The sequence below is a fragment of the Stenella coeruleoalba genome (genome assembly GCF_951394435.1).
Source record: "Stenella coeruleoalba genome assembly, chromosome: 20".
Taxonomy (NCBI): Eukaryota; Metazoa; Chordata; class Mammalia; order Artiodactyla; family Delphinidae; genus Stenella; species Stenella coeruleoalba.
Genome location: NC_137166.1, coordinates 28,828,903 through 28,855,277, shown reverse-complemented (window position 1 = coordinate 28,855,277; position 26,375 = coordinate 28,828,903). Strand labels below are relative to the sequence as shown.

Genomic DNA, 26,375 nt, shown 5'->3' with positions numbered 1-26,375 from the left:
ATCTGGAAGAAGCCTCGTTTTGAAGCTCTGTCATCTCATCATCCCTTTGATCACTTTAGTCCTCTGTACTTGCCTGACAAATGTACCCGGGTTTGAATGCAAATGCCCCTAAGTGCTTTCACTCACCTTCCATCCCAGAGCTTCTGGAAAAAGGGAACACATGGGCCTGCCCAACATGGGCTTGAGTGAATCCCACAGGGAGGCTGGAAAAATGCTCTCCTCTTACTAACCCTGCCAGGAGACGGAGGATTGGCCCCTTGTCATTGAATGGATGCTCATGGAGCTGGCAGAGCCCCACTCATGCATTCCAGCATTCATTCATGCATTCATACCACAAATATTTACCAAATTCATAAGATGGGCCAGGTTCTGGGCTGCATGCTGCAAATGCAGCAATCAATAACACCAAGCAATCCTTGCCCTCCTTGGGTTTCTATTTTAGTAGGGGCGACAGAGACAAATAAATAAGCACACACATGAATAATTATAAGTTGTCATATGTGATATGAGAGATAATCACAGCTCCATTAAGGGGAACCCAATTCAGACAGAGGAGGTAACCTTCAGCTGAGACTGGTGGAGGGAAGTGTGTTCCAGGCAGAGAGAACAGGTTATGCAAAGACCCTGTGACTGAAAAGAGCTTGACTTTTTTGAGAAACCCAGAGAAGGCCAGTGTAGCTAGCAGGTAGTGACTAAAGGGGAGGAGATACTTCAAGAACTGTGATTCGAATGCCTACAGGGTTCAGCAGGTTTCATGATTGAGAGAAGTGAGCCAGATGGGAGACAAGACGGAGCAGTGGGGACTGTGGCAAATTGGTGAACACACCCCCCTGTGTAAAGGAGGCAGTCACTGCTCAGCTCCAGCCAGCCTTGCACATGTGGAAATGGAATCCTGGCCAGTATTGCAAGACCTTTTGATTTTTCAAGAGAACTCTCAGATCTAGATTTTTATTAAAAAATCTTTTATCTTTAAAAACATTGAGGGGACTTCCCTGATGGTCCAGTGGTTAAGACTCTGTGCTCCCAATGCAGGGGGCCTGGGTTTGATCCCTGGTCAGGGAATTAGATCCTGCATGCATGCTGCGAGGAAGAGCCTGCATGCTGCAACTAAAGATCCCGCACGGGACTTCCCTGGTGGTCCAAGAATCCTCCTTGCAATGCAGGGGGCGCGGGTTCGATTCCTGGTCAGGGAACTAACATGCCCCGGGGCAACTAAGCCCGTGCACCACGACTACTGAGCTCACCCGCCTCAACTAGAGCCTGTGTGCTGCAAAACACAGAGCCCATGCGCCCTGGAGCCTGCGCGCCACAACTAGAGAAGAGAAAACCCACACGCCTAGAGAGATGCCCGCGCGCCACAATGAAAGATCCCACATGCCTCAGTGAAGATGCCGCCTGCCACAACTAAGACCCAACACAGCCAAAAATAAATAAGATAAATAAATCTTAAAAGAAAAAAAAGATCCCCCACGTGGCAATGAAGATCCCACGTCCCTCAAAGACCCAACGCAGCCAAATAAATAAATAAATAATTATTTTTAAAAAAATAAAAAATCACTGAGATCTTCACAACATGTTTGAGGGCCGAATGTGACCTGCCTGAGTGCTGCCTCTCGGCAGCCCCTGAGCTAAGTAAATCCACAGCAGCGAATTAAGGAACTGTAGAGTGCGGGGTGTCTCCTCACCCAGGGAAGCAAACTGAGGCCCCTAGTAGTCTCTGCTTCCGGTTCTTGCTCCACCCAGTGGTTTCCTGAGGAATGAGCCGCCTTTTAGGCTGATTTCCTTTTTGGCTCCAGGCAAGCTTTGAACTGTGAGGCTCAGTTTTTCTAATTTGCAAATGGGAGGATTGAGGCCAAGTTTGGTGGCTCCCTGGGGCTCTAATGTGTGGGGTAATTAGGGTTTGAAAATGACTTTGAAGCTTCCAAGGGTGAAATACCCACCAAAGTTCAGAATGGGACTGTTCCTTAACGTGCCACCAAGTTGTGTATCCACCCGCCCCATCTCCAGGCCTTCCCCAGATAGCAATGCTGTGGGATTCCAGGGAACCCCCAGTACCTCCCTGTCTTCCCCACCAGCCTGTCCTTTCCTTCCCTCCCTTCTGTTCCCTTTCTGTCCTTGCCCAGAGACTCAGTGGGTCCAGTCACAGGGAGTCACAGTGTCGGCTCTAGGAATGCAGCCTCGCGGAACTTGCAGCCCAGCAAGGAAAACGGAGAGTCAGAAATGACGTATGCAGTGCACGTTACAAGATGAAAATTGCAGGGGGTCTAAGGAGCCAATAATCCACTCTGGGTTTCAGGAACCCCACCCCTGATCCCAAATGAGTGATGCTTCAGTTGAAAGCTGAGTGTTGAGCAAGGGTTAGCCAGAGTGGAGACAAGAGTGGGGCAATATTCCAGGTCGAGGGAGCTTCCAGGATCAGGAGGCTGGAGGAGGGGTGAGGGTGCTCTAAATTTTCCTAGACCTGAATTGAGGCCCACACTTCTGGGACCTCAAAGCCCAAGGCCAAGTGGTGGATTGGTGGTTAGGAGGGTACAGGGTCCAGCTTACATGGGTCTTAGGAGGCAGGGCAAGGATTTTTTTTTTTTTTTTTACCTTGAGAATAATAGGGTTATAAGAAGTTGATGAGTTTCAGCCCCCCAAAAAATAGGATTTGATTGTATCGTTCCAGAACTCAGTGGTTACTCCCTTGGTCTCATCTCCTTCGAGGAAAGCCTGGCCAATGAATACCTCTTCTGTGATCTCCAAACACCCTTTCTGCATCTTTTCTTCGAACCAAGACACCAGCATCTCACCTGCTAAGTAGGTACTATATTGTAGATGCATATGGGGATGAAAACACACTTGCTCAGAGAGGTCATCCGCCAAGGTCATCCAGCCAGGAAGGGGCAGAGCAAGGATTTGAACCCCTGTCTATCTGTTCGGAACCCCGGGCTTTGTCCACCATGTGTGCATGGTCAAGATAATGACTGACACCTGGAAATAACCACCCTCAGCCACGTCCCCAGGTAGAAAAAGCCCTGGTCTGTGGAACTCTCCTTGCAAATGCTGGAGGGAAAACAATCCCCCTCTAAAATCAACATCTGCACAGAGCTGGGTTGGGTGGGAGCTCGAGGAGCAGAAGCTCTGTTTGCATATTAAGGAGGCAAAGATGCCAGTGGCTCATTAATGATGACCTGGCCTCCAGGGTTCTTAGGATGCCAGCTTCTGTCCAAGTCTTTTCTCTTTCAGAGAATACTGAGCTGGTTCCTGGAATTGATGCAGCACAAAAGGGCAATTCAGGGCCTCCTTTGAATGCAGTGTTCTGTTCCCACCACAGCTTTCTAAAGACGTGGGGAGAAAATAGAAACCCAGAAGGACTAAGAAGTTCTGTTTCTTGGGGTAAGCGGCAGGAGTGCTGCAGAGTCCGAGGACAGGCCTGCCAGTGGGACAGGCACCTGCAGCCTGCTGGTTGGAGAGCTGGGGGCTGCCCTCGGCCTGGGCTGAGTCACCTTCCTGGTACCCGTGGTAAATTATCACCCTTGGTTTACAGCTAGAAAACCCAAAAGGAGACTTGAGTCATTGAGCATGACTGTGATCTGGACGTACCAGAAGATATGGGTTCTCTTCTTTTCAGTCCTCTGAGGGGTCCAAAGAGGGCTCAGCCTGGGTTTCCCTGGGGGAGGGCTGGATCTGTGTGAGAAAACTTAGACCATTCGTACAAGTATAGAAAAAATAATACAAATGGCTCTTGGAGCAAATGCTAAGATACTCATCTACAGTTATACTAATAGAAATGCAAATTCAAACTACAACCAGATAACATTTTTTTAAAAAAAAAATCTATCTGATTGGCAGGGATCCCAAAATGTGAAGTATGCTGTGTGGGGGGGCAGTGAGGAAACAGGTGTGCTCTGTCATGGATGGTGACATGCAAACTGCAGGATAATCACAATAGCTCCCCAAATTTAAAAAGCACATGCATGTCTAGGTGCTTGGGATATATCAGTGAACAAAACTGATGAATATTCCATCTCTCAGGGAATTTACAGGGAAAAGCAGGAGGAAAATAAACATGGGACTTCCCTGGCAGTCCGGTGGTTAAGACTCTGCCCTTCCACTGCAGGGGGCATGGGTTGGATTCCCGGTCGGGGAACTAAGATCCCACAGGCGAATCAACGTAATCAATCAATCGATCCTACAGTTTGTTAGGAGGTAATAACTGCTATGGAGAAAAGGACAAGTAGAGAAGAATAAGAGGGATCAGGAGTTGCTGGGGGCAGGGGACACGTGGCATATACAATAAGGTGGTCAGAGTAGGGTCCTTAGAGAAGGTCCCTCAACAGCCCTGTGCAGTAGTCCCCATTTCACAGATGGTGCATCTGAGCCAGAGGTGAGTTTAGTGACTTGCCTGGAGTCACACTGCCAAGAAAGGGAAGGCAGGAATTCTAACCCGGGCTTGAATCTGTGCATTTCACCACCTCATGATGTAAGAGCTATTAGGAACCTGGAGATGGGGAAACGGAGGCCCAGAGAAATCAAAGGGACTTGCTCAAGGTCATGGAGCAAGAGGAGGAGTGGGGTTAGTGAATCCTCTGCTCACCAGGGAGAGAGGTGCTCTAGCCTGGGGTTCCCGAAAGGGAGAGGCTTTAAGATGGTGTGCTGAAAAACGTCGTTGTTTTAGTAGTTTTAATTGACATTAATGCATATTAGAAAGAAATGCAACGAACACATGGAATTTGTAATTGCACAAGGTTTGTGCTTAGGATGAATAATTAATTAATTAGGTTGCTCCGGGTCTTTTATTTTCAAGATTAAATCAAAGCCTTTATTAAACATCTCTCCTTCAAACCACCTGCATTTAAACCTATACCCCTCTCCCAACTTGCGAACTGCTAGGGCTATGTGTGTGTCATTGTCACCTGGAGGGTCAGATCCAGTTGGGCTGCACAATGCTGAAAAGCCACACCAAGACACACCACGCTGGGCAGACCGCGACGGTTCTGTGCCCCTCAGGATCTAGGCAAAGGTTGGCAGCACTGGCCCTGGAACCAGAGCTCAAGCACAGGAGACCAGGAAGCTGCAGTCTGAGCCTCCTTGTTCCAGACCTAGCCATGCAGAGCGGACAAGCAGCTCTTGGCTACCACTGTGCACCGGGTCTTAGTTGTGGCAGGTGGGCTTCTTAGTTTCGGCTCACCGGCTCCTTAGTCGCGACACACAGTCTCCTTAGTTGTGACATGTGAACTCTCAGTTGCAGCATGCATGTGGCATCTAGTTCCCTGACCAGGGATCGAACCTGGGCCCCCTGCACTGGGGGCGCGGAGCCTGGATAAGACTTCCTGCGCCACCAAGGAAGTCCCAGGATGAATAATTTTTAACTGAATCAATGTAATGGAAAGACTAAGTAAATTATTGCACAGGCAGAATGCAGTTATGGCAAAATTTGGGGGGAGTATTCACGGAAGACTGAAGTTTGGACAACTCTGCCTTAGATTGTGGCTACCTCTGGGGCCATAGAAGAAAATTTGGGGAACAGCCTGGAGGCTGAGCCTCCTGGCTCAAGGCTGCTCTGACTAGGAAACCCTACCCTGTTCCTGCATTGTCATCACCGCAGCCTCCCCCCAGACCGTCTCTGCACTGTGGGAACCAGCCCTTCGTTCGGGCAATGTCATCTTCAAATTGCTTTTGGCTTGTTAATTGGCTGTGATTCACACCAAGCTGACTCAAGATCCCACATAGCCCTACAGAGGAGGGCTGATGTCAGTGGCATCGGGAACACCCTGCCAGGCTGGTGGCCAGACCCCACCCCAGAGACCAGCCTGGGAGAGGATCCTGGCTTCACCCCCACTGTTTTAAAAATAATATTTATCACCTTGGAAGAAAATCCCCAAACAGTCAGCTCCTCTTAAGTATTTATTTATTTAAATTATTTGGCTGCACTGCACGGCATGTGGGATCTTAGTTCCCCCACCAGGGATCGAACCTGTGCCCCCTGCATTGGAATCGCGGAGTCTTAACCACTGGACAGCCAGGGAAGTCCCTTCACCCCTTTAAAGCATCTCTGGGAGCCTCAGGTTTTTTCACCTATGAAATGCGGGTGATAGTAAGGTTGTTGGAAGCACTCAGCGTATCAAGCATCTGGTGTGGGACAGCTGCTCCATAACCATTGCTTCCTTTCATAGCCAGACACCACCTCCTTCACGGGGCATTTCGAAGTTCCTCGTCATCCCCCCTCTAACTTCCAGAACATTCCATAGGTTCTTCTCTTTTAACACCGATTAGTTCTCTGTTTTGCATTAGGGTGAACTGTGCCCCTGTTTCAGTTAACTCTCTGAGCTTGGGGCTTTTGTCAAAGGCATCATTATATCTCTCTGGGGAGGAAGCCCAGGGCCTGGCGAGAAATTCCATAAACGTTTGTGTGCCTGAGAGGCAGCAGGGCAGCGGGCCGTAGTGAACAAGAACAAGGGCCCTAGAGCCCACTCTGTGGGTGCAGTCCCAGTTCTGTCTTTCATTAGCTATGTGATCTTAGGCAAGTCACTTACCTCTTCATGCCTGGGAGTACTAACCTGAAAGATGGAAATCATTGATAATAGCACCTACATCATAAGGTTGAGGATTAGATAAGTTAATGTGTGTAGGACAGAAGCTGCCACATGTTAGGAGTTTCATAGCTGTTGTCTATTATTATACCAGCATCTCATAAAGGACCTTTTTCCTGGTGTGGCCTCCACAAATATTTGTGGGGTTTTTTGTTTGTTTGTTTTTTTGTGGGGGGAAGGTTTTTTTGGCTGCGCTGCGTGGCATGCAGGACCTTAGTTCCCCGATCAGGGTTTGAACCCAGGCCTTTGGCAGTGAAAGCGTGGAGTCCTAACTACTGGACCATCAGGGAATTCCCCATAAATATTTGTTAAGCTGAACTGAAAAGACTATATCCTCACCTCTCATTATATACTCGGCAGGTTTCTCAAATTCTCTCATTCCTAATTCATTCTCTGGAGTGAAGACATTGTGCCTTATTAAAACGCAAATGTTGTCCTCTTCAAATGTTATGTGAACACCTTCTGTGTAAAAGGCCTTGCGCAGGAATACCCTCTGTGGTCTTAAAAGGAAAATGAGGGTGCTCTCCAAAGCATATTGTTAAGTGCAAAAAGCAAAATATAAAACCCTGAGTCTAGTATGCTACCATTTATGGAGAAAACAAAAGCTAGGGAGAGGGGTATACATAGGAAGAGAGGACTTACCTATGTAGTCACAGACCCTCTTCAGGAGACCCAGGAAATTGGTCTCAGGGAGGTCTCCAGGGAGTGGATTTTGGTGGCGAGGATGGGAGTGAGAGGGGGACTTCCTTTTATTGTATGACACTTTTAAAAAATATATATATTTTTTTATTATGGTAAAATATACATAACATAAATGTTATCATTTTTAGCATACAATTCAGTAGCATTAAGCACATTCACGGTGCTATGTAATTCTCACCACTTTTTAAGAGCTTTTTCATCATTCCAAAGAGAAACTATACCCATTAACTCCCCGGGACTTCCCTGGTGGTCCAGCAGTTAAGACTCTGTGCTCCCAATGCAGGGGGCCTGAGTTGGATCCCTGGTTGGGGAACTAGATCACACATGCATGCTGCAACTAAGAGTCCGCATGTAGCAACTAAGAAGCCCGCATGCTGCAACTAAAGATCCCACGTGCCACAACTAAGACCTGGTGCAGCCAAAATAAATAAATAAATAATAAAGAAAATAAAATTAAAAAAAATAAAGAGCAAAAGTGTTAATTTAAAAAATAAATAAACACTAACTCCTCATTCTTTCTTCCCCTCCAGCCCCTGGTAACCTTTATTCTATTATACTTTCTCTCTTTATGAATCTGTCTATTCTAGTACCTTATGTAAATGGAATCATATAATATTTGTCTTTTTGGGTCTGGCTTATTTCACTTAGCATAATGTCTTCAGGGTTCCTCCATGTTGTAGCATGTTCTGGTACTTCATTCTTTTTTTATGGCCGAATAATGTTCAGACGTCTATTATCGCATATAGCCATACTTATCACATCTTAGTTATGCATTCATCTATTGGTAGACACTTGGGTTGTTGCCACTTTCGGCTATTGTGAATAATGCTGCTATTAAACATGAACATTCATGTTTAAGTACCTGTTTTCAAACCTTTTGGATATATACCTAGGAGAGGAATTGCTGGATCATATGGTAATTCTATGATTAATTTTTTGAGGAATCATCAAACTGTTTTCCATAGGCTACATCACTTTACATTTCCATCAGCAGTGCACGAGGATTCCAATTTGTCCACATCTTTCTGCATATGCTTTGATAGATTTTAATTTGTTATGATATCGAAGTATTACATATTCAAATCAGAAATAAGCATTTTAAAAAAGACATTGTGCTAAAGAGGTTAGGGTATGCGAGTCAAAGGACAAGACAACAGCAATAAAACCAAAAGCAGCCCTGATATTCAGAAGGACTGCATGACTCAGAATCCAGAGGGTTGAATTTTAGTCTTTGCATTTAATTAGCAGCATTGCTACACCCCTCTTTGGGACTTGGTTTCCTTGGGGGTCAAATAAAAGTGTTGGATTAGGTACCCCTGAGTTCCCTTCCTGCTCTATGAGCTGAGGATCCCACATAGATAGGTCCCAAGAGAAGTGTGGACAACGCCCCCTGGCAGGTAGATTCTCCATGTGTATCTCCCACTGCCCTCACCCGATGGCTTCCACTGGCTTAGGCGCTGCAGGAGACTTGGTGGATGGGGCGAGAGCAGTGGGGGTCTTCATTGCTTGGCTCCCCGATGGCATTGCCATCTCTATGAATACAGCTCCTGCCAGGCGCACCCTCAACTGGGCTCCTGAGACGTAGTTTCCTTCCCTTGTGTCTTTAGGCCTAGAGGTGGTGTATTCATTTTCCAGGGCTGCCGTAACAAAGTACCACAAACTGGGGGGCTTAAACAACTGAAACATATTGTCTCATAGTTCTGGAGGCTAGGAGTCTGGGACTGAGGTATTGCGGGGTTGGTTCCTCCTGAGGTCTGAGAGAGGCATCTGTTCCCTGCTTCTCTCCTAGTTTCTGGTGGTTTGCTGCCCAGTTTTGGTGCCTCTTGGTTTGTAGAAGCATCACCCTGATCTCTGCCTTCACCTTCACATGGCGTCTCTCTGGATGTGTCTGTGTCCAGATTTCCCCCTCTTCCTAGGACACTAGTCATACTGTATTATGATATCCTAATGACCTCTTTTTTTTTTGCGGTACGCGGGCCTCTCACTGTTGTGGCCTCTCCCGTTGTGGAGAACAGGCTCCGGACGTGCAGGCTTAGCGGCCATGGCTCATGGACCCAGCCGCTCCGCAGCATGTGGGATCTTCCCGGACCAGGGCACAAACCCGTGTCCCCTGCATCGTCTGGCGGACTCTCAACCACTGCGACACCAGGGAAGCCCCTAATGACCTCTTTTAATTTGATTATCTATGCAAAGACCCCAGCTCCAAATAAGGTCACATTCTGAGGCACTGGGGGTTAGAAATCCAGCATACCTTTTTTGGTGGGGCAGGGAGGATACAATTCAGCCCATAACAGGTGCCTCCTTTTCCCGTGTTGGTTTCCCAAGTCCTGTCCACACCGTCATTCAGTTTCTCGCCATCCCAGCTGAGCATGTCTTCTGTGTCTTGCAGGGACCCATCAAGCCTTAGCACTCTGGTCATTTGCTTTTGTCTAGTTTTCAAAAAAATAGCCCTGATCTTTATTTCCTGGTGTTGCTGTTGGAGAATTTCACGGCTGCCTGACACCCCTGTTCTCTGTGTGGTACTGCCGTCATCACCTTGGCCTTGTCCCTGGGAGCTTGAGGCACGTGGAGGGAAAGGACGTCTGTGTGTGTAGGAGGAGAGGGTTCACAATATGTCACATCTGCTTTAAAGTTCCTCTCAAAGCAGCCTCCTTAAGGAAGAAGTAATGGTTAAGTGTGTCCAGGTAGGTAAAGGAACTAGGAATTTCATCCCCCCCAAACTCCCAAACGCTTGAAGGATCTACCTGGGGGTGTTCAGCATAAAGAAGCCATGGAGGGAAGATGATAAATCTTCAAACACCTGAGGGTCCCACATGGGTATAGTGATGAGGTCAATCTGTCTATTTTCATAGAGAGACGGATACATGACCCAATATAAGTAAGAGATTTCTGAGAAACGTGTTCAAATGTAATGGCTTCCATGTGAGTCATAAGCCCTTCAATCACGGGAAGTATTCAAATAGGGGCTGGATGGTGATTCTTGCCTCGGTTAGAAGCCCGGGCTGGCAATCTCTCTGGCCTCTTCCTACTGGGAAATGCCATGATTGTAAAAATGGAACTTGGAGTTCCCTTCAGCTTGCTCTGCTCCCTGAAGATAGAATGCTCAGATATGGGGTCTTCCCTGGTGGTCCAGTGGTTCACAATCCACCTGCCAACGCAGGGGACGTGGGTTTGATCCCTGGTCGGGGAACTAGGATCCCACTTGCCGTGGGGCAACTAAGCCTGCGTGCTGCAACTACTAGCCCGCGCACACTCTGGAGCCCGCGCACCACAACTAGAGAGAAGGCTGCGCGCCACAAGGAAAGATCCCACCTGCCGCAGCTAAGACCTGACGCAGCCAAATAAATAAATAAATATTTAAAAAAAGAATGCTCAGATCTGCAAGGCTGCACACTGCTTTCAGCTACAGGAGCTCCTAAGAAGGTAGAAAAACCCAAACTTTCCAGACCAGTTGCCCCAGAGGTTGTCTTCCTGCCCAAATAGGTGGTTATGAAAGCTGAGACAAGCCTTAGCCAGCGTCCAGTGCCCACACCCATGCCCACACCCATGTATGGCTCCAGGAGGCTATAAAGAGCACACTCCTTGGAAACTGTGACAGACTCCAGCTATCAGCTTTGATCTGAACCCTGGGGGTGGTCTGGACCACTTCCTCTGCTCCTTGGATTCTGGGCTTCCTGCATCCTGTGTGGCCTCCTCTAATTTCAAAGTAACTTGAAGACTCTTGGGTCTTCGTTGCCCTGGCAGAGCTGACTTGTCACTGTCAGCTCACCTCTGGTCACGCTTCCCCATCAATCAATACCATTTACCACCATGGGCTTGGCAGGTGGAGATGAGAGTGGGAGTAGTTTTTCATCAATCACAACAACAAAAAGATTAAGGAGAGTAGATTTGCAGATTAAAAAAAAATCACAACTCATGTAAGTTACATAAGGATTTCAAAATCAGGAGCTTATGCTTAAAGCCAGAGAGTATTAGAAGAACATCAACAAAAATTAATCAAAATCTGTTTCTTTGAGCGAATTGTTTGACAAGGCTGTTATAACATTTGAATCCTGCTAGACAAAAATCTTTACTTTCTTAAAGGGTCTTTAAATGTAACTTACTAAGTCTTTGAATAACTGAGAATGTGATGCATTAAAGCATTGCTTTATTGTTGTTTCTCTACAAAATAATAACTCTGGTCCCCATATGTGTGCAAATGGTAATCATTCCCTCATGGCTTCCCTTCTTCGCTTCAGGAGCCTCTGGCTCACCCAGAATCATGAATCGTGCTCAGATCATGCCCAGAATGTCAAGCATGGTCTTGTGGGTGTCATGGCACAAAATAAGAAAAAGGAAGAGGCGTCACTTCTCAATTCCCAGTAATACAAAACCATACAATCTGCTTTGAAATTTTCAGTGGGGAGAAGTTATGTCGGCCGGTCCTACAGAGTGGACCAGGGTCATGAGAGAAAGAGATGGGGGCTCCGGGCAGGCCTCTCTGAGGAGGGAAGCGTTGAACTGAGATCTGATTGACACATGGGAGTCAGGCTTGAAATGCTTTGGGGGCTGAGCATTCCGGGTGGAAGGAACTGTAAGGTGGTTTAGTAAGTCCTGCCAAGTGAGTTATTTAAGACGTGAATGTTGACATATTTGTATAGACATCATTCTTTCACCAAATATTTAGTATTATCCATTATGTGCCAGGAACTGTTGAAGACACTTGGACGACGTTAGGCTGGAGTATCCTTTGCGGAGGCAGCAAGAACATTGCATGACAGACCTGGTGTCTTTTGTTCCTGCTGCTCTGCCCTGTCTCCTGGGGTGTGCAGCTCAGCCGCCCCCCGGGAGCTGGCCTGCCTATTCCCCCAAGGGTGGTGAAAGAGGCTTGCCTCCCAGGACTTGGCCTGTAGTTTTCCAGTGATGAACAAATCTCCTGATTCTGGTGTTCAGGATTAGGAAGCCCATTTTCTGGCAAATAGAAGTCACATTCTTCATTATCATTTCTTTTTTTTCTTAATAAATTTATTTATTTATTTTTGGCTGTGTTGGGTCTTCATTGCTGCGTGTGGGCTTTCTCTAATTGCGGCGAGCGGGGGCTACTCTTTGTTGTGGAGCATGGGCTCTAGGTGCGTGGGCTTCAGTAGTTGTGGCACGCAGGCTCAGTAGTTGTGGCTCGAGGGCTCTAGAGCTCAGGCTCAGTAGTTGTGGCACTCGGGCTTAGTTGCTCCGCGGCCTGTGGGATACTCCCGGACCAGGGATTGAACCTGTGTCCCCCGCATTGGCAGGCGGATTCTTAACCACTGTGCCACCAGGGAAGTCCCTCCATTATCACTTCTCACAAAGGAAAAAGTAATACACTGACTTCCATCTGCCTGATTTCTCTTTCTTTCTCTTGAGGTGGGGGTCGGGAGGTACTGGGCTCCCCTACCAAAAGTGGTCAAGACACTTGAATTCTAGTGTGGAGAGACAAAAAAACAAGTAAAGAAATAAATAAAGAAGATCATCTCAGAAAGAGAGAAACACTTTGAAGAAAATAAAGCAGAATGATGTGAGAGTGAGAGAGATGGAGCAAGCGAGGGCTGGGGCACTGGGCAGGTCTCTCTGAGGAGGGGAGCTTTGAGCTGAGATCTGATTGACACTTAGGAGCCAGGCTTGACAAGATCTGGGGGCTGAGCATTCCAGGCAGAGGGAACTGTAAGTGCAAAAGCCCATGAGGGGGCTTCCCTGGTGGCGCAGTGGTTGAGAGTCCGCCTGCCGATGCAGGGGACACGGGTTCGTGCCCCGGTCTGGGAAGATCCCACATGCCGTGGAGCAGCTGGGCCCGTGAGCCGTGGCCGCTGAGCCTGCGCGTCCGGAGCCTGTGCTCCGCAACGGGAGAGGCCACAACAGTGAGAGGCCCGCGTACCGCAAAAAAAAAAAAAAAAAAAGCCCCTGAGGTATGTTGGGATGATTCACAGACACCAGAGTTCTGTAGGCCAAGTTAAAAGTTTGGATTTTGTTCAGCTTGTAATGGGAAGCCGTTGGAGGATTTTATGTAAGGGAGTGACTTGATCTTATATTTTGATTTCAAAACGTAAAAAAAAAAATCTACTTCCTGGAGGCATAATTTACATATCATAAAATTACTTATTTTAAGTGTACAGCTGATGAATTTTGATGAAAATGTTCCATTTTAATATGTGTTTCTCACTTAGTCTGACTTTCAGCATCTCTTCCTGAGGTTATTCACAGACTTAAGCTACAAGCATCTGAGCACCATTGTGGACCCCGGCCTCACCTGGGGATGTGGCAAGAGCCCCAAGAAGAAGGAAATGATGCTTCGAGGGATATGGGACCCTGGGCGCTGGGATTTTTGGCCTCTCCAGGACGTTTCAAGTCCTATGGAAGTATCAGAGAACCCCCCATAACAAGAAACCACTGAGACCTTGGACAAGGATATTGGCAGCAACCACAGGAGACTGGAGGTCGGAGACCCCTACCCCCATTTTCTGGCATCAGTAGGCCTCCCTAGTTCTGATGGGTCTCTGAGGTTGGGGTGTGGTAAAGTGGGTGATGGGGGGGTACCTAACACTGATGGATGGTATTTCCTACCAGTTCAGTGAAATGTGCAGGTTGGGGTGGAATAAGGTGGGGAGTAGAGGAAAATTGGAGTTGAAATTAGTCTGTGCAAATTGTAAAATGGGGATAATAATATTACCTCTCTCATAGAGTTATTATGAGGATTAAGTGAGATAAAAATACAAGTAAATAATTTAGAGTCTGACACATAGTAAGTGTCCAACAGATGTTAGCTCCTATTATTATTATTTAGCTTTTCCCTGTCTGCTGACCAGAGGTTAGCTGTTCCTGTTTTGTATAAGTGACATGCTGTGAAGTGGCTTTGCATGTGAGTCTTCTGCTCCTCATTTCACATGTGTGAAATGGGCTGACAGAAGAGACCAACACGAACGGCCTCACCTTCATGGCCCCCAGCAGACGCATCCCAGAGTTACCAGGGAGTCATGTGATGAAAGATTGAAGGATGGAGCCTCCGGGAGGGCTACTTGTGAACCGTTCTCACAGAGCCAGGCTCTGTGCCGTCTGCTCTGCCCAGTGGTCCCCAGCCCCTGCCCCTCCATGGCCTAATGGTCACTCGCTTTAAGTTTGGGGAAACTTAAAGCTGGGGTCCTTTATCGGCAGGTTCTGGGGCAATGGGTGGGGAGAGGCTGTGGATCTCTGAAGTTCACAGACAGTCCCCACCCTCACACTCCTTTATTTTCAAGTTGTGCTTATGTGTTAATTACAAAAGTAAACCAAACTCACTATAAAAACAGCCAACACCACAGTGCGTAAAGATAAAGGCAAAAATTCTCCAGCTTCTCCCCTGCCCCAGTCCACTTCCCAGACGTCAGCCCTGTGACTAGACTAGTGGAGGCCACAGGTCCTGGGGGCCCTCTCACTCCGCTCTGTCTAGGCCTTTAATCCTGAGTCCTAATGTGTGAGAGCCTCCGTTCTTTACACCTGCACACCCTCTAGTGTGGGTGCTTTGCATAGGCGAGGTGAGGACACAGAGATAGAGGCAGGTGGCAGGCATGGCCCTTGTAAGTCAGGATCTAAATTCTTGGTCTCAACTAGGTCCACCAGACCTTGACTAGTGAGGTTGGCTTTTCTAACCCCAGTGCTGAGAGGATATTTGGAACAAAGCTACCTGCTAAAAAAAAAAAAAAAAAAGAAAGAAAGAAAAGAAAAAAGACACCAACTTTATTACAATAGCAGCCCTAACAAGTCAAAAGCAGCCTTTTCAGCTATAGGTAATAATAATAACCTTATAATAACGACGATAATAACCATTTATGGGGTCCCTTATTAAGTGCCAGGCGTTGCTTCAAGTCATTTATTTATATTCGTTGGTCTAATTCTCACAGCAACATTTCCCAGAAGTAGTGCTATTAATCTTTCTCTTCTCTAGAAGAGACACTGGTGCTTGGGGTGTTGACTGAAGGAGACAGCACGTGCAGTGGTTAGCGGCTCAGGCTCTGGAGCCCAGCCCACCTGGGCGAGCCCTCCTGGTTCTGCCACTTCCCAGCTGTGTGACCTTGGACTGAGGTTATAAAACGGCCCGTGACTCAGTTTCCTCTCTTGCACAATGGGATGATGACAGAATCTCCCTCACAGGGTGGCTGCGAGGATTCAGTGAGTTAGTGTGTCCAGTGCCTGGCACAGAGAAGGCACTCAATACATGTGGGCGTGAGGACTAAATGATGGGCCCCAGTCTCAACTAGTGATTGACCGAGGAGGAATTTAAACCCTGCAGGTTCTCAAGGCTTGTGGGCTCACCTGCTATGGAATGCTGCCAACCTGGAGCCCACAAGCTCCTCCCCTCCAAGTCTTGGGTTCTCAGGAGCCTCAGATCTCCCTGATGTGAAGATGTGTCCCCTCTGAAAAGCCAGTGATTCCTAGTGGGTGGTGAGAGGTAGAGAAGACTGTTAGGCCAGCCTCTCCTGGCCATGGTTGGAAGGCCTCCAAGTCCCTGTCCTGATCAGCACTTGGCAGGGAGGATGGGGATTCTCTACCCTTCTGGGGAATCCATTGCTGTTCCTAATTAAGGTTGTGATGCAAAGACTCAAATACCCCCAATATGGCGAATGATATGACTGCTGGGGGACCCATGAAAGCACAGAGAGGAAGGGAGGCTACCTCCCAAGTGTGGTAGCTGCTGTAAGAGAGACCGTCAGACACGACTCCCTGGAGTGGTGCTGTCCAACCTATGAGGTGAGGGTGAGGACATTCCAGGCAGAGGGCTAGTGTGAGCAAAGGCGGAGAGGCTAAGAAAGCAGCTGAGAAGGGACTGGGCTTGAGGCAGGAGGCAGCAAACGCAGAGGCTGCAGCGGCCAGCAGTGGTCAGAACTTGGAGATCTTTGTGTAATCTGTCAAAGGGCTTCAACTTACTTTGGCCGCAAATGGGGAACCAGTGAAGAGTTATGAAGGGAGGAGGTGACTCTGGGAAGGTTTTGTCATCTGTCAAATGGGATAACAGTGGTATCTGCCTCATAGGGAGGATTAAGAGAGATGATCCGTATAAAGTACTCAGAATGGCACCTAGAAAATGCTCATTAAATGTCAGTGATGGCTGCCACTGCTGCTGGTACTGTCCTGTTGGGAAGAGCGAAAGCAAAGTTGCAGGCCCCCAAGGCAGTACACTGAGTGAGCGAGGCTTCAGCGGGTGGATGGAGGCCAAGACCAGCCTTACGTGGATATCCAGCAGGCCATGGACTTGTCTGCCTGCTAGAGACTAAAACCCAAGCTCCTTGGTGTGGCTCATAGTCCTGGGTGTTGTGGCCCCTCCTGGCCTCTCTTTCTCACTCGCTAGGCTCCCGCTAGGCTCCCCTGATCTTCAAATGTGCCCAGCCTGGGCCTTTGCTCTTGCTGTTCCCTCTGTCTGGAATGCCCTTCCCTCACATCTTCTAATGGCTGACACTTTCTTGTCATAAAGCTCTTCGTTCAAATGTCACTTCCTCTGAAAAGCCTTTTCTGAGCCTCAGCACATCAGCCTTATCAGAGAAAGTGATCTTATTTGCTTTCCTGTTCAGTGTCTGTTTCTCCCTGTCCCCTCGATACAGGCTGAATTGTGTACCCCTCCATCCAAATTCATTTGTTGAAGTCCTAACACCCAGTACTCAGAACGCGCCTATCTGGAGTTAGGACCTTTAAAGAGGTGATTATGTTAAAATGAGGCCCTTAGGGCAGGCCCTGATCCAATCAGACTGGTGTCCTTACCAGAAGAGGAAATTTGGACACACAGAGAAGGGTGCATGCACAGAGGGACAACCATGGGACGAGGCAGCAAGCCAAGGAGAGAGGTTTCAGGAGAAATCAATTGTTTCGGCATCTTGATCTTGGACTTCCAGCCTCTACAACTGTGATTGCATAAATTTCTGTGTTTAAGCTACCCAGTTTGTGGTATTTTGTTATGGTGGTGTATTAGCAAATGAATGCACTCTTAGATGTAAATTCCATGAGGGCACAGATTACGTCTTCCTTGTATACCATGGTGTCCCTAACTACTTGAACACTGACTAGCACACAGAGACCCTCAATACATGTTTGTCAGAAAAATGAAGACTGTGAGATGACCTTTATTAGAGATTTATTCCTTATAAGCTGTTCCTGGGAGGGGTGGCCTGTCAGCCTTGTGTTCAGCTGTTAGCAAAATGGAGTGGATTCAGTGAGCTGATGCCTCCCTGGAGGCAGAGTCTAGGGGCTGAGGGGAGGGGTACCTCACAAAGTTCTAATGGTAAAAGGCAGGAGGACAGACCCAGGGCAATTTCCATTTCAGGGCTGGTTGGGTAAGTGCTACAGGACTGTGGGGTCTAGGCAGTGAAGCAGAGACACTGGGGCAGAAAGGAGCTGGGAGAAGTCAGAGGCAGGGCCTATCAGACGGGGTTTATCGGGCTATTGGCTCAGGCCTTACATTCCATCGAGGCCCTCAAATTTAGTCTTTTATAAATTTACTTATTGAATTTATTTTATTTTGGGCTGCATTGGGTCTTCATTGCTGTGTGCGGGCTCTCTCCAGTTGCAGTGAGTGGGGGCCACTCCTCGCTGTGGCGCGCAGGCCTCTCAGTGTGGTGGCCTCTCTTGTTGTGGAGCACAGGCTCCAGGCATGCGGGCTTCAGTAGTTGTGGCACGTGGGCTTCAGTAGTTGTGGCACGTGGGCTTCAGTAGTTGTGGCTTGCAGGCTCTAGAGCACAGGCTCAATAGTTGTGGTGCACGGGCTTAGTTGCTCCGTGGCATGTGGGATCTTCCCAGACCAGGGCTCGAACCTGTGTCTCCTGCATTGGCAGGCGGATTCTTAACCACTGTGCCACCAGGGAAGCCCAAATTTAGTCTTTTGACATTATCTCCAGAAGAGAATACAACTAGTCACAGACCACCCCCAGTACGCTTGAAAAAAGATGCTCATTTGTACGGCTGTAATTACAAAATGCAAATATCAAGAATATTCTAGAACCCATCTTTCAAAACCCACCTACAGCATCTGACACTCCTGGCAACACTGTCTTCACTTGGCTTCCTTCTCAGTCTCCTCTGTTGCTTCCCATTCATCTCGTCCCTCATCCCTAACCGTTTATTTCCAGAAGGCAGCCAGAGCGAGCCCTCGGTACCTTTGCACCTGAATTTCCTCTGCTGGAACCCTCTTCCTCAAAACTGACTCCCTTACTTCTTTCAAGTTCTTGCCTGGACGTGACTTTCTCAGTGAGGTCTCTTACCCACCACCTTATTTAAAACTGCACTACCTCCAAACTTCTATCCCTCTTCCCTCCTTACCACTTGCTACCAAAAGACCTCCCACATGTATTTCTCAGTTAGTGTTTGTCTTCCCCGAAATGGAGGTCAGCTCCAGGAGGGCAGAGGTTTGTCTCATGTTAACTACCATACCTCTGTTGTCTAGAACAGTGCCTGACACATAGTGAACCCTCGTAAATTATCTGAATGAATGTCGAGAAGTTTAATGACTTTTCAATTTTTCGTGTTCGCATTTAAAATTTATAGAGCATCTTACAAAGGAGCATGGACCATTTAAAGGTGAGAGTTTAAAACATTTTTTTTAAAGAGTCTATATATTTAGTAACTACTGTGGGCATCAACATAACAGCTAAACTAAGGGGAAGAGTAGTCATTCAAGGCATGTTTCTTTAATTAATGACCCTTTGGAGTGTGGTTGACGTGCGCGTAGTCTGCAACGGTGCAGCAGCTTGGTTGTAGTGCTAGAAGAAGCCCCAGGGGTGCGCTGGCTCAGATACCGCCACTGCAGACCTGTTAGTTGAGTCGAATCCAACGCGGATAAGTTACAGCTGCGAAAGACACGACTCCACCACCGAGACCCATTTTCAGCCTCAGCCGAGCCTGAGGCCCGACCGCGCAGCCGCAGAACTAGGTGGGCGGGCCTGCGCAGCCGCAGAAAAAGCCGGTGGCCGGGGGGTCCAGCTCAGTCTCGCTCAGTTTCCCGCCCGGCCTGGTCCACGCTTTCTTCACCGCCGCGGGTGAGGCCGGCTTCGCTGCACCGGTATCGGAGCACTAGCCCTCTTCTCCTGAGCTGTCGCCATCATGCTGCTGCCTGTGTTCACCCTGAAACTGCGCCACAAAATCAGCCCCCGCATGGTGGCCGTAGGGCGCTACGACGGGACTCACCCGTGCCTGGCGGCCGCTACCCAAGCAGGCAAGGTAACCGCTCCCCCAAGTTCCCACCCGCACGGGGCCCGGGCCCCTGGAGTCCCCACGACCTCTGCCCGCTAGGTCCCTGCAGTCCAGCTCCTCATTCTCAGGCTCCTCCCCCAGCCGGGGTTGCCCGGCAACCTCCGTAGCTCTCCATACTGCGCACACATGAATAATCATGCAGAACGGCTTTTCTGAGCACTTCACTTGTCTTCAGGCACTTAGACTCGGACAATGTTGGTGTCTCTCTACAGACAGGGAGCTTACGGAAGAGAAGACCCCAGAGGGGGAATGGCTTAGTCAGGGTTAGCAGTAATGGCAGACCCCAGATTAGAGCCCAGGGCCTCTGCCCTTCGCTCTGGAACTCCTGCTATCTCAGACTGCCTCTCAGAGCCAACAACTTTACGGGGGCGGGGGGGGGGGGATCACAAAGACCCTTAAGTGATTCAAATTGCACTTTCGATCTTTATCCACGTACAGTCACGTCTCTTCCTATAATTTATTTACTAAGTACCTTTTAGGGGCTTACTATGTGGCGGGTGCTGGGCAAGGTGTGGGACTCACAGAGACGAAAAAGATATGGTCATTCAGCATTCACCAGACTTACTGGACACCTCCTTCGTGCTAGATCTTGGGGATTCAGAGATAAAGTTGGAGTCCTGACTTTCAGAAAGCTTATAGTCCAGAAGGACAGCAGACAAGGCAAATCAAGAAACTGTGTGTTGACGGAGGCATGCCCTCAAACCGTGGAATACTATGACGCCAAGCGTAATAACTTCTAACAGGTGCAAAGCCTTATTACGTTAATCATCTCAGTATCCTTGCTAAATTGCCAGCCGCTGCCATATAGCACAGGTGTTGTAGATTGTGGCTCCAGTACCTACTAAGTTCATGACCTTGAGCAAGGTACTTAATATCTACCGCATAGGGTTGCTAAGAGGATTAAGTAAGTTACTACTGATACATGTCATGCGCTTGGCATATAGGCAGTGGTCACTAACTGTTAGCTGTTATTTTCTTCTTATTACTCCCACTTTACTGATTAGAAATAATGGTTCAGAGAGGTTCAAAGCAATGTTTGAGGCTGTTCAACTGGAAAGCGGTAGAAATGAGATTAGAGTGCATGTTCTCTGACCCAGTGTGGATTTAATAAGCTAACATTTATATAATGATTTACAGTTTTCGAGACACTGCCACCTATGTTGTATGTTTTCTCATATGCCATGCCTTGGGATACATAAGTAAAAAGTAATGATTCATTTTCATTAAGTTGTATGATGGAGGAAAGCATTTAGCACAGAGCCTCGTACGTAATGATGTTAGTAGGCACTGACAAATACCAAAAATTCGTATTGGTTCTGCTGTAGGTGCACAGCAGCTACATAAGTGGGTTGAAAAGATCCCATTGATATTAGCTCAGCCCCTGATTTATTGAGGGCTTGCTATGTGCTGGGCACTGTTCTTAGCTGTGCAGTTACAAGGGTGAAGGTGACAAGTCTCATCCCCTTGGAGGTTACTTTGAGAGGGGGAGCCAGATAGTTAACAGAAACACGCTGTCTCCATGGGAGAAAAACAGAGTAAGGGGCTGGGGGCGATGGGAGATTGCTATTTTAGACAGGGTGATCAGATAGGCCTCTGATAACTGTGGATCAGAGGTTTGAAGCAAATGAGGAAACCAGCCCTGCAGAGAGGTGGAGTAAGTGTATCAGCAACTACAAAGGCTCTGAGGTAGAGAGATACTTGGTGTGTTCCGGAAACACAAGAAAGTTGCTGGGGCTGGAATGGATTGAGGGAAGCAGTGGGGTAGCCAGCGGCTGGATCATATAGGGCCTTGTAGGCCACCGTAAAGACCTTGGTTTTAATAAAGTGCGTGATGGGATTCGGTTTATGTTTTAGATAAAGGATTACTGGCTGGTGCTGCAACAGAGCTGCAGGGAGGGGAGTATAGGAGTGGAAGCGGGAAGATCAGGCAGAGGTTTCTGTGGAAGCACTTTCATTAGAATGTGACCTGGAGTGGGAGGCAGGGACGCTTGACTCTAAGTCTCTTTCTGAAGATGGGGGGAAGAAAAGGGAGAGAGAGAGAAGTTCCTGTGTCCTGTGTAATTGGACACTTTACATTCAGAACTTCAAAAACAAATCTGAAGTTCTGACCTGATCTTTTATCTTTAGACTTAAAGAAAAAATTGGTACTATTTTATGATCCAAATAATACACAAATATATTTTCCTTTAAAAACAAACATTGCACGTAAGGCTAAAGCCCTCCTTGACTGTCGGGCTCCGTGTCTCTAAAAACAGGATTTTGTCATTTTCAGTGGGACTCTGTTGTGAATGGGGGGCTGACTTACTGGGATCTGGTCTCTGAACCTGAGCAAGGATGTTTTAAAAAGGGGTTTCTTGCAGGATGAACATTAGTTCATCGGGGGACAGGTTTCCTCTCACCGTGGAATTGGAGGGCCTAGTTGGAATTTATATTGTCAGCAACACCCCCTCAGCCAGAACAGATATGTGAACTTCAGCCAGTCCTTTGGCTGAAGGCACTGGGAGTGATCTATTTGTTGTGTGACTGAGCCTGAGGGACAGGTGAGTCTCCAGGGCACTGATTGCTGTATGCAGAGAACAAACAGCAGGAGGGGAACTAGGGAGAAACCAGACTCCTGGGACTCTTGCTCATGACAGCAACCTCCAAACTCTTTTCATCCCAATAACAGTGAACATGAAGTCCACAGGTTATTTTTCCTCCAGTTCTTTCTCCGCCTGTCTAATTACTAGAAGACTCTGTAAGAATTCTTTTGTTCAGAACTGTTATAAAAGGAAGGAAGATGTGGCTAGAGATTACTGGAGCCAGACACCAGGCTTGCATCTTAGCCCTGTCACTTATCAGTGGTGAGACCTTGGGAAAGGGCCTTAACCCTTCTGACCTCCTCTGTATATCAGGAGGACCAAATGTTGTTGTGAGGACCAAATGCAGTAATGTTGATAAAAGCATGTTGTAAAGTATTACACAAATGAGAACATGAACACAGTATTCAGTAGCTACACACACTATCTCTATGTTTCTAACCAATCTTTTAAAAATTATTTTTTGTCGAATAGGTTACCTTGTTTAGATAATAATTTAAAACTAATCCTGCTTGGATTTAAAACCGAGTCTCCTAAAACTGAGTTCCTCTGCAGGAGTTTCTAATTAACTTCTCTATCCCAAACTTTGTTTCCTTTCTTGTTCCACACCTGTTCCTCCTCAGGATTGAGGATTATCAAAGAAAAGCAGGCATTGTAACCAAGCTGGACCCTATGGGGCCTTCCTGGGACAGACCCCTCCCCTCCATGTCCTCCACCTGCCTCTTGTTTGTAGAAAAGCTTTAGTCTCCCAGGCCTGCCCTGAGTCTCAGAAGGCTGGCTCAAGAGTTAATTATTAGGAATGGGAAGATGGAGAAACAAGCTGTTGAGCTGGGAAACTGGCAACAATTTAGACTCTAAACCAGCCATAAAGAGTCACGGGGAGCTCCCAGTTCCCCGAAAGCTATAAAAGTCTGACACACATTCCTAAGCTGTTTTTACAGGGAGCAGACTCCTACCAGATGAAAACTGCTGATCACAAGCACATAGACCCCAGACCGGTTGAAGCCAGAAGATAGGTGATGCTTGAAACTTCAGCTTGTTGCCAACCAATCCAGGAATTGTGCACGAGCTGCTCATGCACCCTGCGGATCCCTCCCTCACACTGCCTTTAAAACCTTCGTCTCCTAACTGGCAACTTGGAGGTGGTCTTAGGACATTAGTGCACCATCTTCCCAGGTTGCTGGCCTCTCGAGTAAAGCAAAGTTTCCTTTTCCACCAACGCTTGTCTCTCGAGTATTGGCCTTTTGAGTGGAGCAACCAGACTGGCCTCGCCTGGTTACAGGTTTATACCAAGGGGTGAAATGCTCATTTAACATCAGCAAATTTTAGAACTAGAAGGGGCTTAAGGCATCTCTAGTGCGGTTTCTCATCCTTTTCTTTTTTTCCATATTGCCTCCCATAGAGCTTTTTTCAGAAAATTAAAATTTCCCTAATGAAATTTTAGTACCACAGATATGCAGTATATCAGTTTTTATAAAGACCCTTTGGAGGCTACAAGCCATTCTAATGTATAAGATCCCCCCCACCCCAAACCCAGCCACGCGTCTTGAGAGCGATATCTGAGAATGCATGTGTTAGTCTAAAGCTCCTTTTACAGAAGCCCAAGGAAATTTAAAGATTTGTAGGGATACTCAGATGATTATTTATGACAGCTGAAACTGCTAAATTCATTAACTTTGAGCTAATTATTTAATTCTGTCTTACTAGTATAGACTATGAAAGCCTTCAAGAAGCTTGCTTTGTGTGACTCAGTTTAGGTTTGTAAGAAAAATCTACTACCTACGAGTTTTAAGGGTTAGGAAGTGAATTAGTTAGGTGCTTGGATGGAAGATACTAAAGGAAGTGTTTATTATTCTATTTTCTCTGATCTTCGTGTGTAGCAATCACATTGTAGCTGGTAGCAGCTTCCTACAGGTTGACCAGGAAAAGGATGGTTTGTAAGAGTGCTTTAACACTCTACTGGTGGGTAGTACATAAGCTGCCCTGGGAAGCAACAACTAGATCTTGGCTATCACCTTGTTCTTTATAAGGCTAAGAACCACTGGGTTTCCACAGTTTGCAGTGACGGAAAGCCAGCCATGCACAGAACTGTGTATGGGCGTTTTAAGTTTTGTAGATGATTAAAGTCACTTCTTGTTAATGTTGATATCTGTTAATAACCTGAGTCTTTTTTAAAAAGATGTATGTTAATTTTACATTTTTGGTATTTTAAGGGGATGTAATTAACTGTTTTTGTTTTAGGTTTTTATTCACAACCCTCATACCCGGAGCCAGCATTTCAGTGCATCCAGGGTCTTCCAGAGCCCCCTGGAGTCTGATGTTTCACTTCTCAACATTAACCAGGCAGTCAGCTGCCTGACTGCAGGAGTATTGAACCCTGAACTTGGCTATGATGCTCTTTTAGTGGGGACACAGACTAATCTTCTGGCTTATGATGTCTACAATAATTCAGATTTGTTCTACAGAGAGGCAAGTATACCCCTTTATAACCATAAAACTTCCGTTACCCATTAGTGTCCACTTTTTCTTTTTTATGATTAAAAGAGATCAGACATTTATTTTGGATTTTTATGTGGTTGTTGTAGTTAAAAAAACATGCGGATTTTGCCATTTACATCTCCTTTGTGTACTTGACATTTATTTGGTCATGGTTGGTAACCACTTTTTGACACTCCAGTTTATCTCTCAGGAGGTATATCTGTGCTACTACCATCTGTCAAGATTTGCCATTGAGAGTTCTGCCAACAGCCAGGGAGCCAGCAAACAGGACTCCTGGTGGCTTTGCATTAAAGTTTAGTATAGTAGTTTCTAGGAGGAGCACTTACTGTAGCCTGCCATCTACAGGCTACTGCAACTTTAATACTCAGATAATCCAAATTTATTATAGAAAAGATATAGAAGCAAAATAAAAATAATTACGCATGGTTTCTTCATTTGGAAATAGCACTTAACTCTTGAATTGAGTTATCCCGACTTTTTACTAAGTATTTGTGAGTGATTTTTTTTTTTTACAAAATGGGATCACACTATATATATGTAGCCTTTTACTTTTTTCTATAATAGCTTTATTAAGATATAATTCATACACCATACAATTCACCTATTTAAAGTATACAATTCAGTGGTTTATTCAGAGAGTTGTGTAACTACACCACAATCAATTATAGAACATTTTCATTATTCCAGAAAAAACCCATACCCATTAGTAGTCACTCCCCATTTTCCCCCAACCTCTCATCCTTAAGCAACCACCAGTCTACTTTCTGTCTCCATAGATTTGCCTATTCTGGACATTTTCTTTTATAAATTTATTTATTTTATTTATTTTTGGCTGTGTTGGGTCTTTGTTGCTGCGCGCAGGCTTTTCTCTAGTTGCGGGGAAGGGGGGATACTCTTCGTTGCAGTGCATGGGCTTCTCATTGCAGTGGCTTCTCTTGTTGCGGAGCATGGGCTCTAGGCGCGTGGGCTTCAGTAGTTGTGGTGCGCAGGCTCAGTAATTGTGACGCATGGGTTTAGTTGCTCCACGGCATGTGGGATTTTCCTGGACCGGGGCTCAAACCCGTGTCCCCTGCATTGGCAGGAGGATTCTTAACCACTGCGCCACCAGGGAAGCCCTATTCTGGACATTTTGTTACATGTATCATACTTCATTCTTTTTATGGCTGAGTTATTTTCCATTGTATGTATAAACAACATTTTATTTATCCATTCATCATTTAATAGACATTTGGGTTGCTTCTACTCCCTGGATATTATATGTGGCCTTTTTATTCAGAAATATGTGTACTGTATTGAACTTTATATTGAAGTTACTATATATCTATGCTTTATTCTTATTGGGTCTATAGTATTTCATTGTGTTAAAATATATCATAATTTGTTTAACCCTTTCCATATTGTTTCATATTTATGTTATTTCCATAGTTTCTCTATTACAATTGATAATTTCATAAGCATATATCTTTGCCAACTTCTCTGATTATTTCCTAAGGGTAAGTTCTTAGAAATGAAGTTTTTTTCCTTTGGTATTTTTTAATTGAGGTACAATGTACATACAGTGAGATACACAAACCTTAAGTGTTCAGTTCAATGAGTTTTGATCCCTGTAATCAACACCCCCCAATAAAAATATATCGGGGGTGTTATGGAAGCATCTTATGGAAAAACCGGAACGAACAACTTTTTGGCCAACCCAGTAGAACATTTTCATCACTTCAGAAAATTTTGCTGTGCCCCATTCCAGTCAATTCCTATTCCCTATAGATATTCACTGTTTTGATTTCTGTCACCTTAGACTAGT

General features: G+C 46.5%; 1 protein-coding gene and 1 long non-coding RNA gene across 4 annotated transcripts in view; both read left to right on the top strand.

The window, feature by feature from the left end:
* The window catches only part of LOC307178275, a 97,669-nt gene extending 83,986 nt beyond the window's left edge, over positions 1 to 13,683 (top strand). The window contains exons 5-6 of the long non-coding RNA XR_013825160.1: positions 2,669 to 2,799; positions 13,480 to 13,683. This is a non-coding gene — a long non-coding RNA (uncharacterized lncRNA). The remainder of the gene's footprint in view (positions 1 to 2,668; positions 2,800 to 13,479) is intronic.
* Positions 13,684 to 19,147: 5,464 nt separating this feature from the next.
* Positions 19,148 to 26,375, top strand: part of BBS2 (Bardet-Biedl syndrome 2) — a 32,093-nt gene continuing 24,865 nt past the window's right edge. For 2 of the 3 annotated variants that reach the window (XM_079906251.1, XM_079906250.1), the window contains exons 1-2: positions 19,148 to 19,463; positions 24,317 to 24,544. In XM_079906251.1, coding sequence (XP_079762377.1) covers positions 19,347 to 19,463; positions 24,317 to 24,544 — 345 coding nt within the window. In that variant the 5' untranslated portion in view covers positions 19,148 to 19,346. Of the gene's footprint in view, positions 19,464 to 24,316; positions 24,549 to 26,375 lie in introns of all 3 variants that reach the window. The other variant, XM_079906249.1, reaches the window with a different exon arrangement.